Genomic DNA, 14,288 nt, shown 5'->3' with positions numbered 1-14,288 from the left:
TTTACTTTAGATTTACTGTTTATTGTCTTTCCAAGCAACAGTATTGAAGTAAACATATTCAACTTGAAATGCTTGAGGGAAACAAATGACGCGTACCTCAAATAGAGGTCACGAATCAAAGAGAAAATAATCCGACGTAACTGGAACAGATTCAGTTCTTTTCTAAAACTCTATCTTAAATGTGTATGAAGTCATTTTAGGCATCTGAGTCTTACAAAGAGAATGCTAAAGAGGCTTGCTCATAACCTGGCAAATGCTAAGCAACAAGCAAACGGCCCATTAAACCGAGAGGCAACGTGAATGTTCACCGTGCGATGCAAGCTAGAGTCATAAGGCGTTTAGCAGCATCTCTTTCTGATGATGTGTACTAATATATTGCACTTTGAGGACAAAAATAATCTCACAGATAATCACCAGCGCCACTCAAGAGAGTCATGCAGGTGGCGGTGGGCTCTTCGTAAATCCTTCGTGGCCGTGCTCCACCTCTGAAGTGGCGGAGGGTTGAATGTCCAACCAATGAGAGCTTAGTTTTTGGAAATTCCCTTCATCGGGCAGCTGAATATAAAAAGAAAAACAAATGTCTGTTCTACTGGCATTGTAGCCAAGTCTAGCTGCCTGCTGCCTGCATTTTCTTCACGGGACTGTCCCACTTGTGGTTGACGTGTTTCTCAAGCAAAAATTACTTTTCTCGCAGAACGCAGACTCCTGCGTCGCACCGTTGCGTCACCATGGAGGTAACCACCTCCCAGGAATCGATCACCGGATCGTAACATTCGATACTGCTGAGAAGAGAGTTTCCGTCATATCTGCGAAGACAATCAGAGAGGAACGCTGTTTGAACAAACACTGTAAAACCCTACATCCGAACAATTTTCCTCCTACTACTTTACTTTCAACTATTTTCTATGACTTTAAATTATGACACGTCCAATGTTCAGATAGTTTAGTCAATGAGAACACTTTAAATTAGTGAGAAACAAATCAGTTGTTGAAGTTTCATTTATATTTAAGTACAATTTTGAACTTTGCTGTGGAAAACCAGGACACTCCTTACCCAGCGATAGCATACAGTCGTCCTCTGAGGACAGTTGCTCCTACATAGCATCGAGGTGTGGTCATGCTAGCCACGGTGGTCCAAAAGTCGGTTCTGATATTATAGACCTCAACAGAATCCAGGTGGGAAACCCCATCAAAGCCTCCCACCACGTATATGTGGTCATTGAGTAGAGCAACGCCTGCCCCTGAAAAAGCACAATGTTAACGATCTTCACTCCAACTAGCTTGACATCAAATTTCCTGAAAGATTTACCTGAGCGCTTAGTGGCCATTGGGGTGACGCTCGTCCAGTGGCCCGTGTGGGGGTCGTATCGCTCCACTGAATTCAGTATATTAAGTCCATCATAGCCTCCTTCAGGAAATAGGAAGCAAAATATTGAGCGAAATTCCATCGTGTGTAGATCAAAAGAATGTGACCATACCAAGACAATATATCAGTCCACTGGCCACCACCAGACCAGCGCCTTCTCGAGCTGTCTGCATATCTCCCAGCATGCTCCACTGGTCGATGTTTGGGTCATATCGCTCCATGCTGGTGTGACGCCGGCTGCCGTCAAAACCGCCGGCAACATAGATCATGTCTGAGCCAAGAAGAGTACAAAAATTGTTCTGAGATGTGATTGGAGAGAAAAAAACATTTAATTACAGCAGTGATTTTCAAAGCGTGGTTCATTCACTCTCTCAAGTGGTATACAAAAGAATAACAAAAAAAAAATGTCAAACTGCATAACGTTACAGTGGCTTTAATATGTTTTGACATATAAATAGCTTGAAGCGAGCACGCTCGGACTCTCATTTGGAAAACTGTGGAAATGAGCGAGTCTTGTTTTTGTTTACGATAAGTGATGTCATATGATAACATTTCTTTCCATGAGTTAAAACAAGTACTTCAGAATATTTTAAAAGAGTGATTTAAACTGAGTTTAACGCTGGAGGGAGTTGTAAACTTGTAAATGATTGCGTTATTTCAACGAAGAAGTAAACACACAACATTTCACCTCCAAGCGTTGTGGCTCCAGCTAGGCCACGGCGCACATTCATGGTGGCGACAGTGTACCAAACGCCATCCTCGTCCGCCGTGTAGTCCAGACACTCCACGGAGCTGAGCCTGGACCGTCCGTCAAAACCTCCAATCACATAGACTCGATCGTGGAGAGACACGGTGGCAACGTAACGCCGCTTTCTCGCAATGTTCTGTGGAATCCATTCGCTGATTAGTCAAACGTTCTGCACATGAGTTTGGTAAAAGCAGTGCAACTACATTAAGAAACAATTTCACATTTGACACATTAATACATTAATTTCGGGGTGTTCAAAAAGGCTGAATCCGATATTCAGTTGAAATACTCACTGGGAGGAAAGTCCACTCCTGAGTTTTCGGATCATATTTCTCCACAATGTCAATCGGTGATTGCTGGCTGCCAAAGCCGCCAATCACCAAAAGGACTTCTTTGGCACCTTTAAAACCAAAATTTGAAAGACTTTAAAATTGAGTGCCAAACAAGGGTTGCCAAAGTGCAGTTTAAAAACAAGACACCTGCCTAATCTAGCTTGTGTGCGTGGGCCTTGCATCTCGCTTCTCAATTCTGGTCTCAGGTGGAATTTCTTGGCTTCATCAACAAGGTCTCGACAAGGGAGGCTGCAGCGAATCAGGGGCTGAAACGTGCCGGGACATACGTGACCACACTGACAACACAATCTCACACAGAAGAACCTCACCTCTGCATCAATGACGTCTGTGATATAGCGGGGGGTCAGCAATGGCATCCGGACAAACTCCAGCATGTCTGGCAAATAAGGCTCTCGCTCTTTTCGGTTGTGTTTGACCCAGTTTAGCACAGCTTCGAATACCGGCTCCTCGGAGTCTACCTAAAGGCAAAGCACATTCAAATTCAAGCTTGGTTGAGTGCAGAACTGATGATGAAATTGATGCTTAACAAATTTTGTCTCCATAGTGAAAGTGCTTGCTTTGGGACAGCAACTTGGATTTACAGGTTTGTTCTTTTTCATAGCCAAGAAAAATGACAGGCTAAAGATTGCACTGACAGCAAGATAATTTCAACAATTTAGATTAATCACAAATACTGGTCAACAGCAAATTTGAATCAGAAATGGCTTTATGTGCCTCTAAAATTATTTTTGAGACTGATTGTATATTTTTGCTCTTGTACATCAAGTTTATGAAATATTTAATTTTTTGTTTTTATCTTGGTTTAAGTTTTTTTAATCACAAAAAAACTGCCATTTGCACAGGAGTGTGTAGACCCCAGTAGACATTTTGGAAATTTCAACATTTTCAGGCAAGCGGAGCTATAAAAAAAAAAAAAAAAATGGATTCCCCCCGTGATGTGGAGCAACACTGTTCTAGTCAGCCTGTTCCCTTACTTGGATTTCATCACATTTTATAAGCTTTTCCACTTCTGTCTGGCTCTGCAGCATGAACTCTTCATGTTGAACCACCTCAGAGAAATGCTTCTGGGAAAAGAGCTCAGCAGCTTGCATCAGGTCGAGGCAATTGTGTGTTTCGGCAAAGTCGCGGATTCCCAGACAATTGGTTGGATCAAGTTGGCTCTCCAAAAAATCACAACATGCTCGTTTCACCCCTTAGAAAAACAAGTAATTGGAGACGCATCAATTTTCAACTAGTCTTCAACTAGTACACACAACCTACACACAAATGAGAAACACCAACCTTTAAGTTGCAGCAAGCATGCTGCAGGGAGCAGCTCTTGCACGTTCTCCACCGTAACTAGCACTGTCTCTGTATAGACAAAGTCCAACAAGATCTCCATTGTGGATGCAGTCAGCCCCTGAATGTCCACAAAGGATTTTCCCTTTTCTGCAAGCTAACACACATTTTGGGAGAAGAAAGACATTCAATATAATTTTAAATGCTTACATTTTGTGTTTACAGGGTATCTGCAGATTTTATTTAAGACTCCCTAAGAGTCATCCACTCATTTTTTTAATCCACCCTTTAACTTCTCGTATTTAACAAAAACTTGGATGTTATGAATCCCGTTGTAGTTACCTCACTGGTGAACATGGCACAGAAATAGTCACTGCAGGCTGCTAATACAATCCGGTGAGCTGGAAAATCAGTATTTTCCACCCTTAATGTTATATCGCAAAGTGTGCTGCTCTTGCGGAGAGAGTTCATGGCATTAAGGATGGATTTGGCATGGGAATTGGTCATGATGTCCTTGGGGGCCATACTGCCTTGAGAGCAGCTCAGAGCTCTCAGACCACTCAAGGAATCTAAATGACAAACAATACAAAATTGAAGGGGGTATTTAGGAAAATTACACACAAAAAGAGTTTATACAGCACTTGCTGATAAGTGATTCCCAACCAATGTGGCGTGACAGATTACTGGGAAATTACGCAACTTCACTTAATTGGTTAGAAAACGATTTCTGACGTACAAAGTATCATTGTTCAGGCATCGATGCCAGCAAAGTATAGTGAAAGGCAGAACAATAAAAAGCCCTTCCATTAGATGTCAGTGGGCTCTTAATTACCTGCGTATTGACTTTTTGGGTGACATTTGCACATGGTATTCAGTTGTGCTGTGAGATTTTTTCCAAAAGGTTGGGAAACACTATCCAACAGAACATGTGTTTATTTTGCATCATCGAGAATACAGACGTTCTGGAGCAATATGTTTGGCGGAAAATATGAGTAATGACTAAATGGGGACCAGGTCATTATTTTCTTTAATGAATGTGCCATTATGAAATTTGTTATATTTTAATTTGAATCCCATCATTTAATTGTGCTTTGTTTAAGAATGGATTACATCTATCCAAATTCTGCCTCATGCTTAAACTGTATGTGTCTGTGTGGTGTACCTAGCATAAAGCAATGTTTTCTTGTAATCAATTATTGATGCAATTTTGCAAAACCAAACAAAAAACAAACTATTGTTGTTCTTTTTTTAAAGGTACTCTGTCCATTTCCTTTTGCATTGTGGAGACTTGTTTATTACTCATAATCAAGTTGATTAATTTGATTTCCTTAGGAAGACGTGTCTACGAGTTATAACATGGATTATGCAACTTACCGTTAAAAGATTTGAATACTTTTTCCACCACTGGGAGGCAGTAACTATAGCTACACATCAGTTACAGCCGACGACAGCTGAAGGCTTAACGCCGACGCCACACAAAAGCTAAAGAAATACAGCCACAAAATGTCAGCCGCTGGCCAGAAGACAAGACATGAAGCGACACACAGAGGGGAGCTGATCAGAAATGTACATAGTACCTGTCGCCGTGTTAAAGCTGCCTCAAAGCCTCTAGCTAAGTAGCGCTGCTAGCTAGCTTTAGCATCAGAGTCCCTTGTTCCAGTTGTTGCTGCAAGACAGCCTGGAGAAAAAATATAATTACAGTCATTCCATGTTGGAAATATGCACATCCTCGCGCATCACTAATAAGAAAATATCAAAAGAACACTAGAAGAGTCTAGATGCGGGGTCGCGCTGCAGTGAGAATCCACTGGCTGGCTGGACGTAAACACTACATCACTACGTCGTGCGTGCGCGCTCACGAGGCGGCGAGCACTAGCGACAAGATGCCTCAGTGCGCGCTCCCGTTGGCGTCGCTCTACAGCTGCCGAAGAAATGCTAACCTGACTGACTGTTCCTTTCTTTCGAAGTTCTCCATTTGGGCATTTACGAGCTGTCTTATCAAGGAAGGCGGCGACGACTTTCTATGTTTATCTTTATTTATGCCTCTTTGTTGTTTGCCGCCAAGGACGGCAGTTAGCTAGTAGCTCCACCGCGTAAGGCGCTTGTTTGCGGCTCGTTTCCGCTAGCAGCAGCAGGCCGATTTTGAGTCCAAGTCATCTATGTTGCTCTAGTGACAACAAATCCACAGCGGCGGCGTTCTTTGTCCGTAATTTTTCGACACTTTTACGAGACAATAACCATCTCGATTACAGCGAGGTGAGCTTATCCACAGCGGGGGAAGGACGAGCGACAGCTGGACTGTCAGCAATGGAAGCCGAGTTTCGTGAAATCGATGACAACAGGATTTGGAGCGCCATTTACCAGGTGGGTCAAAGGGGGTCCGTCGTAAAATGTCACTTTTAGGACAGGTTAGGACTGCTGTGAAGTAAATGGGCCTTTAACATGTCGTTTTCTTACTGTGTTTTAGTGTACTACTCTGCGTTCGTGAAGGCACTGTGCAGAACCTCTAGTTTACATAAATTAGTGCCTCCTCTGGTCTATATTGAAATGTATATCTGTCAATAAAATACTGTAGAAGTGACCCAATGCATCTCTTTTAACGATTTCCAGTTCCCTAGCTGTTTTGTCACTTCTACTTTTCTGACCGAGTTACTCAACTAAACTTGTCAAACAACCATTGCTGCATACAAAGTGCTTGCACATGGAGCAATAATTAGACAGTTAAAACAACAAATAAATAAAAAAAACTGTAAACACCTTAAAACACTTAATCGAAACCAGTCTCGTGCGCTGTCAAAATCCATTGAATAATTGCTTAGAGCATTTTTTTAACTTTAAATTGTCTATACATTCTAATTTCAGGTCCTCAAGAGCAAATATTCTCTCAGTCCCCCATGAAATCAGACCCTTTTCCCCCTTTTATTTGGAAAACAATGATCAACACGTTTGCGTATTTATTGATATGTTACGGACCAAACCAGAACGGAATCATAATCGGTTTATGAACAAAATAATCATCTATTTAATCTGTTATGTTAAACCATTTTTTGAAGTTGCAGTATGACTGACATGTAGTTAAACTTGAAATCTCAGAAGTGTACATCGATGTAACCCTTCGCTTTAGTTTGTATCCAAGAAGTAGCTCCCATTTTTTTTTTTAAATGTTGGCGACTACAGCAAGTGCTATTTATTTAGTTTTGTTTAATCATTAAACAATATACAATAATGATCGCTTAAAAAAAGTCTGAAAGCAATGATTTTGCAAGAAACTTTAATGCAAAATATATATTTTTATATCTTATTCAATTAATTGATAGACTAATTGTATGTATCACAATTAGGATTGTGTGGATGTCATATTATCTCAGTGTTAGCTACAGAAAAATAAATAAAGGTCCAATTGTCTTCCAGGAGATTCGTCAGCAGTCATGTGAACTGCCCTGCAAGGTGGCCAAACTACCTGAAAACAAGAGTCGGAATCGCTATCGAGATGTTAGCCCATGTAAGTCGCTCCCCAGAAGTGTGCACAGGCCCCTTAAACTCTTGTTCACGTTATCTTTTCTCCCCAGTTGACCACAGTAGAATATGTCTGCAGCAGAGTGCTAACACCTACATTAACGCCAGCCTAATAGCGGTAGAAGAGGCGCAAAGGAGCTACATCCTCACTCAGGTAAACAGTTTGCACACTGTTGAAGAAATGTATCTTCAGCGCTACCATCTTGGTATTGGATCTAATTAGATTGAGTATATGTCAGTCATTAAAAAAATATTTAAAGGTTTGTCCTAGCAGATTGTGCCGCTGATGGAGTGGGTGCTAGGCTAAAACCTTTTGGGAAGGATGTGATTATGCTGTTGTTCTTGTTTTAGGGACCCTTACCCAACACGTGCGGTCACTTCTGGGAGATGGTCTGGGAGCAGCAAAGTTGCGGTGTGGTGATGCTGAACAGAGTGATCGAGAAAGGATCTGTAAGCAGAGGGTTCTTTTGCACATGTTCTTTTCTAATTGCTGATTTCGCCCCCAAAGTCATTTGACCTAAACTCGGTTGCAGGTCAAATGCGCACAATATTGGCCACATAGAGAAGAGAGAGATGCGCTCTTTGAGGATACAAACTTCAAGCTCACCTTTGTTTCCGAAGACATCAAGTCCTACTACACAGTCCGTCATCTAGAGCTGGAAAATCTCTCTGTAAGTTTTGCGTGACTAATAGTGAGTGGGACAATTGCTCTTTTTTTTTTTTTGCCAACTCTGTTGTTTTCTGTGACTATTTCCCCTCTGCAGACACTAGAGACACGTGAAATTTTACATTTTCACTACACCACCTGGCCTGACTTTGGGGTGCCAGAGTCTCCAGCTTCCTTCCTTAATTTCTTGTTCAAAGTGCGGGAGTCAGGTTGTATGAATTCAGACCGGGGGCCAGTGGTGGTTCACTGCAGCGCTGGCATCGGACGCTCTGGAACCTTTTGCCTGGTGGACACCTGCCTATTACTGGTTTGTACTGAGCTAATACAAGACTTAAATATTTTCATTTGAATGTATTAATTTTCTTCTTTGACCTGCAAGTGCAAACTTGAGATACAAGGGCTGCACGGTGGTAGCAAAGTCAACTCACGTCAGCGTGAGTACTGGTTTGACAGCTAGTGAGCAATTTTTCAGATAATAGGCTTTAAGCTGTTTCATACCACTCCCAGTTGAACTTTACAGTAAATTCATTGCGGGGTTATGTTCCAGTAAGTGAATATAGTTATTGTTATCATTTATGGCACACTTTTAAAATAATGGAAAAACCCTGTATAATAAAATAAAGGAAAGCACAATCAATGAATAACACACAAATATTATACAATGTAATTAATTGTGACAAAAACAAAGATGATGAAGCTGCCGTAATATCGTATTCCTATTTCAACTCCCAATATAAAGGTGTCTCCTTTGTAAAATGTTGGTAAATTTGAAATGGAATGTTGACAATGTTCCACCTGCATGGTCTGCAGTACAACTGCATTAACATGATCGTAGTTCTTCCACATGCATGACTTCCAACATGGCGATGGGCAGTTGCTGGCTTGCTGTGTTTCTTCTTTTATATACCTTGGTGGATCCATCGGTGCTATTTTGGAACCGCAGGATCCTACTCGGATAACATTAGGTTATGTGCAGCATGGGAAACGTGGAAAGGATCAGTAATGCTAGCAGCACGAGATGCATCTACTGACAGAACTCAACAGCCATTGACAAATCAATCGCGGCGCTGTGATTGGCCGAATCATTGTGTGCAGGTTTTTATGGTGACACGAGTTTTGAACTCAACATTGTGGAAATTAAATTTGGATCGTTCATATTATTTTTCGTTTTCCAGCCGTTATGTAGCTGCATAATGAACACATTTTTATTTGACTTTTTTCTCTCCAGATGTCTATCCGCAAAGACCCGTCCTCCGTGCGTATCCGTGATGTTCTACTGGAGATGAGACGCCATCGTATGGGCTTGATTCAGACTGCGGATCAACTTCGCTTCTCCTACCTTGCTGTCATTGAAGGTGCTAAATACCTCAAGGGAGATTTGTCATTGCAGGCAAGTGCTTTCCCACCATATTGTAGCAACATTCAAGGCCTCTTGACTTCATGAATATTCACCTGTATTTTGTGTCTCCGCTAGGAATCATGGAAGGAGTTGTCAAATGAAGAAGATGATCCCCCTGAATTCACTCCACCCCCCCTCCCACCTCCAAGAGACCCTCAGAACGGCAAAGTTGGGCCGTCACTTTTTCCCATGAATGACGAGATTGTGCGACCGATTGAAATCCACACTCTGGGGTAATCATTCAAATTGAATTGAAGCGATGAATAATGAAAATGCTCACTCAATGTTTTGTTTAGTGTATTGGTTGCTTGGAAATGTCTAGAACAACTTGCTGTCAAACGCAATTAATTCTGTAAACAAGAAGTGGCTAGAATCACGAGTTGCAAAATGACTCATAAGGAAAGTTTCAGCTTTTTTTTTAGTATATTTTTAGGAACTTAAAATGCCTGCGGCTGTGGGAACACAGGCATCTTTGGGCGACAGGCAACTCAAACGATGAAGGAGCTACAATTTTTCATGAGTGATATTGGGAGGCCAAATAGGACTGCGCACTTCTTAACCAGATGGCAACCAGTTCACGGCGGAGTCTGCCTTTTGTCCAAAGTCCGCTGGGATAGGCTCAGTTGCTCCTTAGACATGCTCAAAATGGTGTTTGAAAGTCAAGCCGTGGACAATGTGGGGTAATCAATCCTCTGCTACACTCACACAGGTCCTCACAAGACTCAGAGCTGCGAAGGAGGACCGCGGTCGCTCTCCAGTCTCCTCCCGATGGTGCCGCTCACCTTGACGGTCACGTGGAAGTCCAAGATCCAACCTCCAAATCTGAAACCAAAGCCCAGCCGCAGCACGACATGGAGCGGCATCAAGTGGACGAGGCTGTTCGTCAGTCAGTGGTAACATCCGCAGAGTCTGAGAATTGGTCTCCCCTCCTCGCCAACGTGTGCCTGTGCACGGCGCTGGCGCTCAGCGCTTACGTCTGCTATCGAGCCTTCTACCACTGATGTCTGCCTTCCTCCTCCTCCGCTGACTCACCTGGCCAAATGTTGTTTTAGTCTTGGAAGCTCAGGGCCTTTTCAAGGTATTATGTCCTCCATTCGTCCGTCAACATAAACACACAAAGCAGCGCCGTTTAGGGAAAAAAAAGAAAAAGAGCCACAGAAATTGATCAATGTTGAGAAGATGTAACTGAGAGATGGCAATTCAGGTTACCCCAGCTGTTGATTTGGTCAGTGCCTTGACATAGATGGCGGCTCACATGGCTGCTGTCATTGAAGTTCAATCCGTTTTGGCGTCATCAGCGTAGCTATTATATAAATCAGGTTGTTTGAATTACATAATAATTTCCTTTATAATGTATGAAGGAGTCTTCAAACCACATTGGGGGAAAGATTAAAGTAAAGAAGACTATTCCTCTTCTTTCAGTGTGGCCCTAAAATTATTTTACACTCGTTTAATCTGACCAATGAAATCCACAGGAATATGCTTTATAACGTAGCCAATCATATGGTCCAAACAGCTATGTCATATCTTTTTCCTATATTTTTTTAAGCCGCGTCAAGTGGCGATCAGAATCGAGTTACACATTGGCTGAGAATTGAGTTCCAGCCATAAGACGGCATGAGGGGAAGCGCCACTGTGCCCGTTAGAAAAGAACTTGAGTCTGGGGTGACTTATCTGCCCTCTCTCCATCAGTGGTCCATGTTGGCTTGCCATAGACACATGCCATGGGCTCGTACAGCACGTGTGTGTCAGTGTATGTGTCAGTGTGTAGTTTTGGAGCCTTCGACTCATGCTTGAGTGACATCATCATAAAAAATATGAACATTTATAGACCCTGTAATGTAAATTGGGAGGTTTGTATGTTTGAAAAGAATTGCAAACACAGCTGTGGAGCATAGCGTTAACTTGTTTTTGCACCATTCATCGGGGGGGAACTGAAGCTAAAAATATTTTAGCTTGGACATGAGCTGTCCCTCCCCCAGAATATTAGAATTCGAACATGACGGCTATGTTGCATCTTGTTGCTGCGGTGTGGAAAAGCCTTGTGATGACCAGGTGGGGTATATTCTAGCCAGTGGGGGCTTGAAGTAATCCTGTTTTTACAGCTTAACAAAGATGCTAGATTTTCCCAAGAAGTGAAGTTTTAGACTGACAGTTCGGTGGAGCATCGTTTCAGAGCTTTGAGCAGGTGCCCGCAGTGATAGAGCGTGGAGCTTGATTTTATGTTAAATTTTGAAGCTGCATTTTATATACTTCACCATTTTTTTATCATTATTTGGCAGTGTTGTTAACAACACTCTATGTGCTGTCATGTTTTCATTTATTTTCACTTTACAGGGACTTAAGGAAAATTAATGTGAACCAAGCTGCCTCCATTCGTGCATTTGTCATCTGAAACGCTTATCCTCATGGTTCTTTATTCTCGCTGCAGTCTCCAAACAAAAAATAGTTCCATTGGAGGGTACAAACTTTATTTTATAACTTTACCCTTCAATTGACTGGCGACCAGTCCAAGGTGTACCCCGCCACTCGTTCAAAGTGATAGACTCCAGCTCACTCGTGACCCTTATATGGACATTAGCTTTTGATAATAATTGTTTTAAATGGTATGAATCGGGGTTCTAACTCTTGGCTGGAGTCAAGTCGCCATAATGGTGGGTGGCGAGAAGTATACAGAGCCAAACTACTTGCCAGCAATACAAACTCATCCAATTGTGTCACCTTTACCTTTTGAACGGGGAACCAGGGATAAAGAACCAAGCCAACACCAGCACAGAGAAAAACAATACACTGTAGTAATATTTGGACGGTATAACCCTGAGCTGGAAATAATTTCAGTGATTATATTGACTTTTCGCATGCTGCATTTGTGAATCGACAGGTGTGTTCTAAAGTGATATTAGTTATGCTGCTAGCATTCAACAAAATGAGTTGGACAGCTGTATATCTTTTTGTTTGGAATGTATAATTGTCCTAAAGGTGGATAAATAAATACACACACACGCGCGCGCACACACACATTTCAAATCAGGTTTTTAGTGTGCAGATTTTTTTTTTGGTTCTGCTTAATCAAGGGATTCAACCTCAGCACCTCAAGTTCTCCTGTTTTCTATCCTGAGCTTAAAATGTGTATTTTTTTATATACATTTGTTTGACTTTTCAAATAAAGGATTATACTGCAGACTCTCTTTCACTTTTTAAATTTGTTAAGTTTATTTAATTCCACAAAGTAAGAACCTGAGCATCTTTTTATACAACTTCAGAATTATTTATTACACTTAACTTAATGAGTTGTAAAATGTTGTTCAAGCGAATCTCTTTTTTGTATATATACACAAATAATCATTGTAAATCTACAGGGAGAATTAAATCCTCTGCCGCAGACGTGCTTTTTTCCCAAAAGTTGTGAATCTGGGCTCGTTAAATTATGTTGGTGTCGTATGCTGCTTTCCACACGGTGACGCTGTTGAGCTATGCACTTACTGGCTTTAGATAGTTGACCACACTTTTCCTGTTGCTTTACTGTGCCAACTGGGTTTTTTTCAATCACTCTTCGCTGCTATAAAATACTAGTACTAGTCATGATGTTCATTCTGTTGGCGTAACGCTCATCGTAGGAATAAAAATAGAATGCATATAAAAAAAAAAAGACCCCTTTCTGTTTGAATACTGACAACATAAGAACTCACCGTGATTTAAAGTTGTTTCCCTTGAACAAAATACATTGCTAAAGCTGTATCTTATTAGCCCCCACCCGCCCTCTTTGTCCTTTTACTCTTGTGGGGTGCAAGAGATTTGGCAATCTACAACTTCCTGTTTGGGAAATAAGAGGCACACACTGGTACGTGCTGTACAGGAATGCAATTCAAACATAGTGAGTAATAGCACTCTCCGCCACCCCTCTACTGACGTCAAGCCTGCAAGATTGTACAGGCTGAACTTATCTGCAGTAGGAAAACTACAATCAAGGTGTGACCGCTAGGACCGGAAGTCATCTGAAAGTGACAATGTGCTTGATATTATCTTCAATCTTACCATAGATTTGGACTTTTCACTTTCTCCTCAAGTAAGTGTCATAGGTCTGAGAAAATGAGATTGAATTTTGACACACAAATGTCAGACGTATCAAAAGGGCATAGGTCAAATGGGAATAGCAAAGGGGATGTCACTCCCCCTCTCCCGATCCTATTGACTCCTCCAAACTCCCTGTGTCCTGAGCTGTTTAGTTATTAACCTGGAACTTCCCAATAGCTGGCAAGCTGCAAAGGAGGAGGGCTTGGCCATCATTAGAACCCTTTAGTTCTTTTTCGTAGGAAGTCGGGATCAGGAAATTCCTGTATGCAACAGGAGTCTTTCCAAGTGTGACTGTGCAAAGTGTGAGTCATTATACGCTCACGGTGGAAGCTGAATTTTACAAGGAAGTGAGTCCACTGTCATGTGTGGCATGTGTCTTCATGCCCCACGCCACTTATTTCGACATTTCAAAAACACAACAGGCGGTGTTGATGAGTAACTTCTTCATCTTTACTTTTGTATTCTCGTCACTACATACAAGGTGTGTCAGAAAAGTGCCAAGACTGGTGACACAAACGCTATACAAGTTACCTCTTGCTACTATATCACCGTTTTCCTGCATTGCATTTTTTTTTTTTTTTTTTTTTTTTATCGTAATTGTATCATGGATTACCAGATTTTGGGAGAATTTTGCGGTAATTATCTGTTTCTGCTGATTTATGTAGCAATAAGCGCAAGCTGCTGGAGTGCGTAAAATACAGAAAAATATAGAATACAGAAATTCCTCAAAAAAGCTTAAATGTAATGTGAATTTAAAGTACAACTAGTTACACCACAACGCATCTACAATAAAATAAACATAAAAATAGTGCAAACATAAAAATGTTAAAAACAGTTTTTTTTTACATCTATGAGAAAAAAGACAAATAGCCAACGTGACTACGCAC

At 41.5% G+C, this 14,288-nt stretch overlaps 2 protein-coding genes across 3 annotated transcripts; one reads left to right on the top strand and one right to left on the bottom strand.

Moving 5' to 3' along the window:
* Positions 1 to 5,602, bottom strand: klhl12 (kelch-like family member 12). Of its 2 annotated transcripts, XM_049755080.2 has the most exons (13): positions 5,323 to 5,602; positions 5,120 to 5,227; positions 4,088 to 4,314; positions 3,749 to 3,902; positions 3,442 to 3,659; positions 2,776 to 2,925; positions 2,598 to 2,712; positions 2,408 to 2,514; positions 2,055 to 2,250; positions 1,479 to 1,637; positions 1,310 to 1,408; positions 1,055 to 1,241; positions 1 to 806 (listed from the first exon to the last, which is right to left on the bottom strand). In XM_049755080.2, exons 2-13 carry the CDS (start codon positions 5,175 to 5,177, stop codon positions 680 to 682), a joined length of 1,797 nt encoding a protein of 598 aa, XP_049611037.1. In that variant the 5' UTR covers positions 5,178 to 5,227; positions 5,323 to 5,602; the 3' UTR covers positions 1 to 679. The 2 variants fall into 2 exon arrangements, with proteins under 2 accessions (XP_049611037.1, XP_049611038.1); XM_049755081.2 differs by lacking the exon at positions 5,120 to 5,227 and having other exon boundaries at positions 5,323 to 5,601.
* A 9-nt stretch (positions 5,603 to 5,611) lies between these two features.
* ptpn1 (protein tyrosine phosphatase non-receptor type 1) lies at positions 5,612 to 12,508 on the top strand. Its single transcript, XM_049755085.2, has 9 exons — positions 5,612 to 6,109; positions 7,157 to 7,247; positions 7,315 to 7,415; positions 7,613 to 7,711; positions 7,795 to 7,932; positions 8,026 to 8,235; positions 9,157 to 9,318; positions 9,403 to 9,560; positions 10,037 to 12,508. The coding sequence occupies exons 1-9, from the start codon at positions 6,053 to 6,055 to the stop codon at positions 10,326 to 10,328; spliced, it is 1,308 nt and encodes a 435-aa protein (XP_049611042.1). The 5' UTR covers positions 5,612 to 6,052; the 3' UTR covers positions 10,329 to 12,508.
* The last annotated feature ends 1,780 nt before the right edge of the window (positions 12,509 to 14,288 follow it).

Source organism: Syngnathus scovelli, chromosome 2 (genome assembly GCF_024217435.2).
Source record: "Syngnathus scovelli strain Florida chromosome 2, RoL_Ssco_1.2, whole genome shotgun sequence".
NCBI classification, from domain to species: domain Eukaryota; kingdom Metazoa; phylum Chordata; class Actinopteri; order Syngnathiformes; family Syngnathidae; genus Syngnathus; species Syngnathus scovelli.
This window is presented reverse-complemented; position numbering and strand designations above follow the sequence as displayed.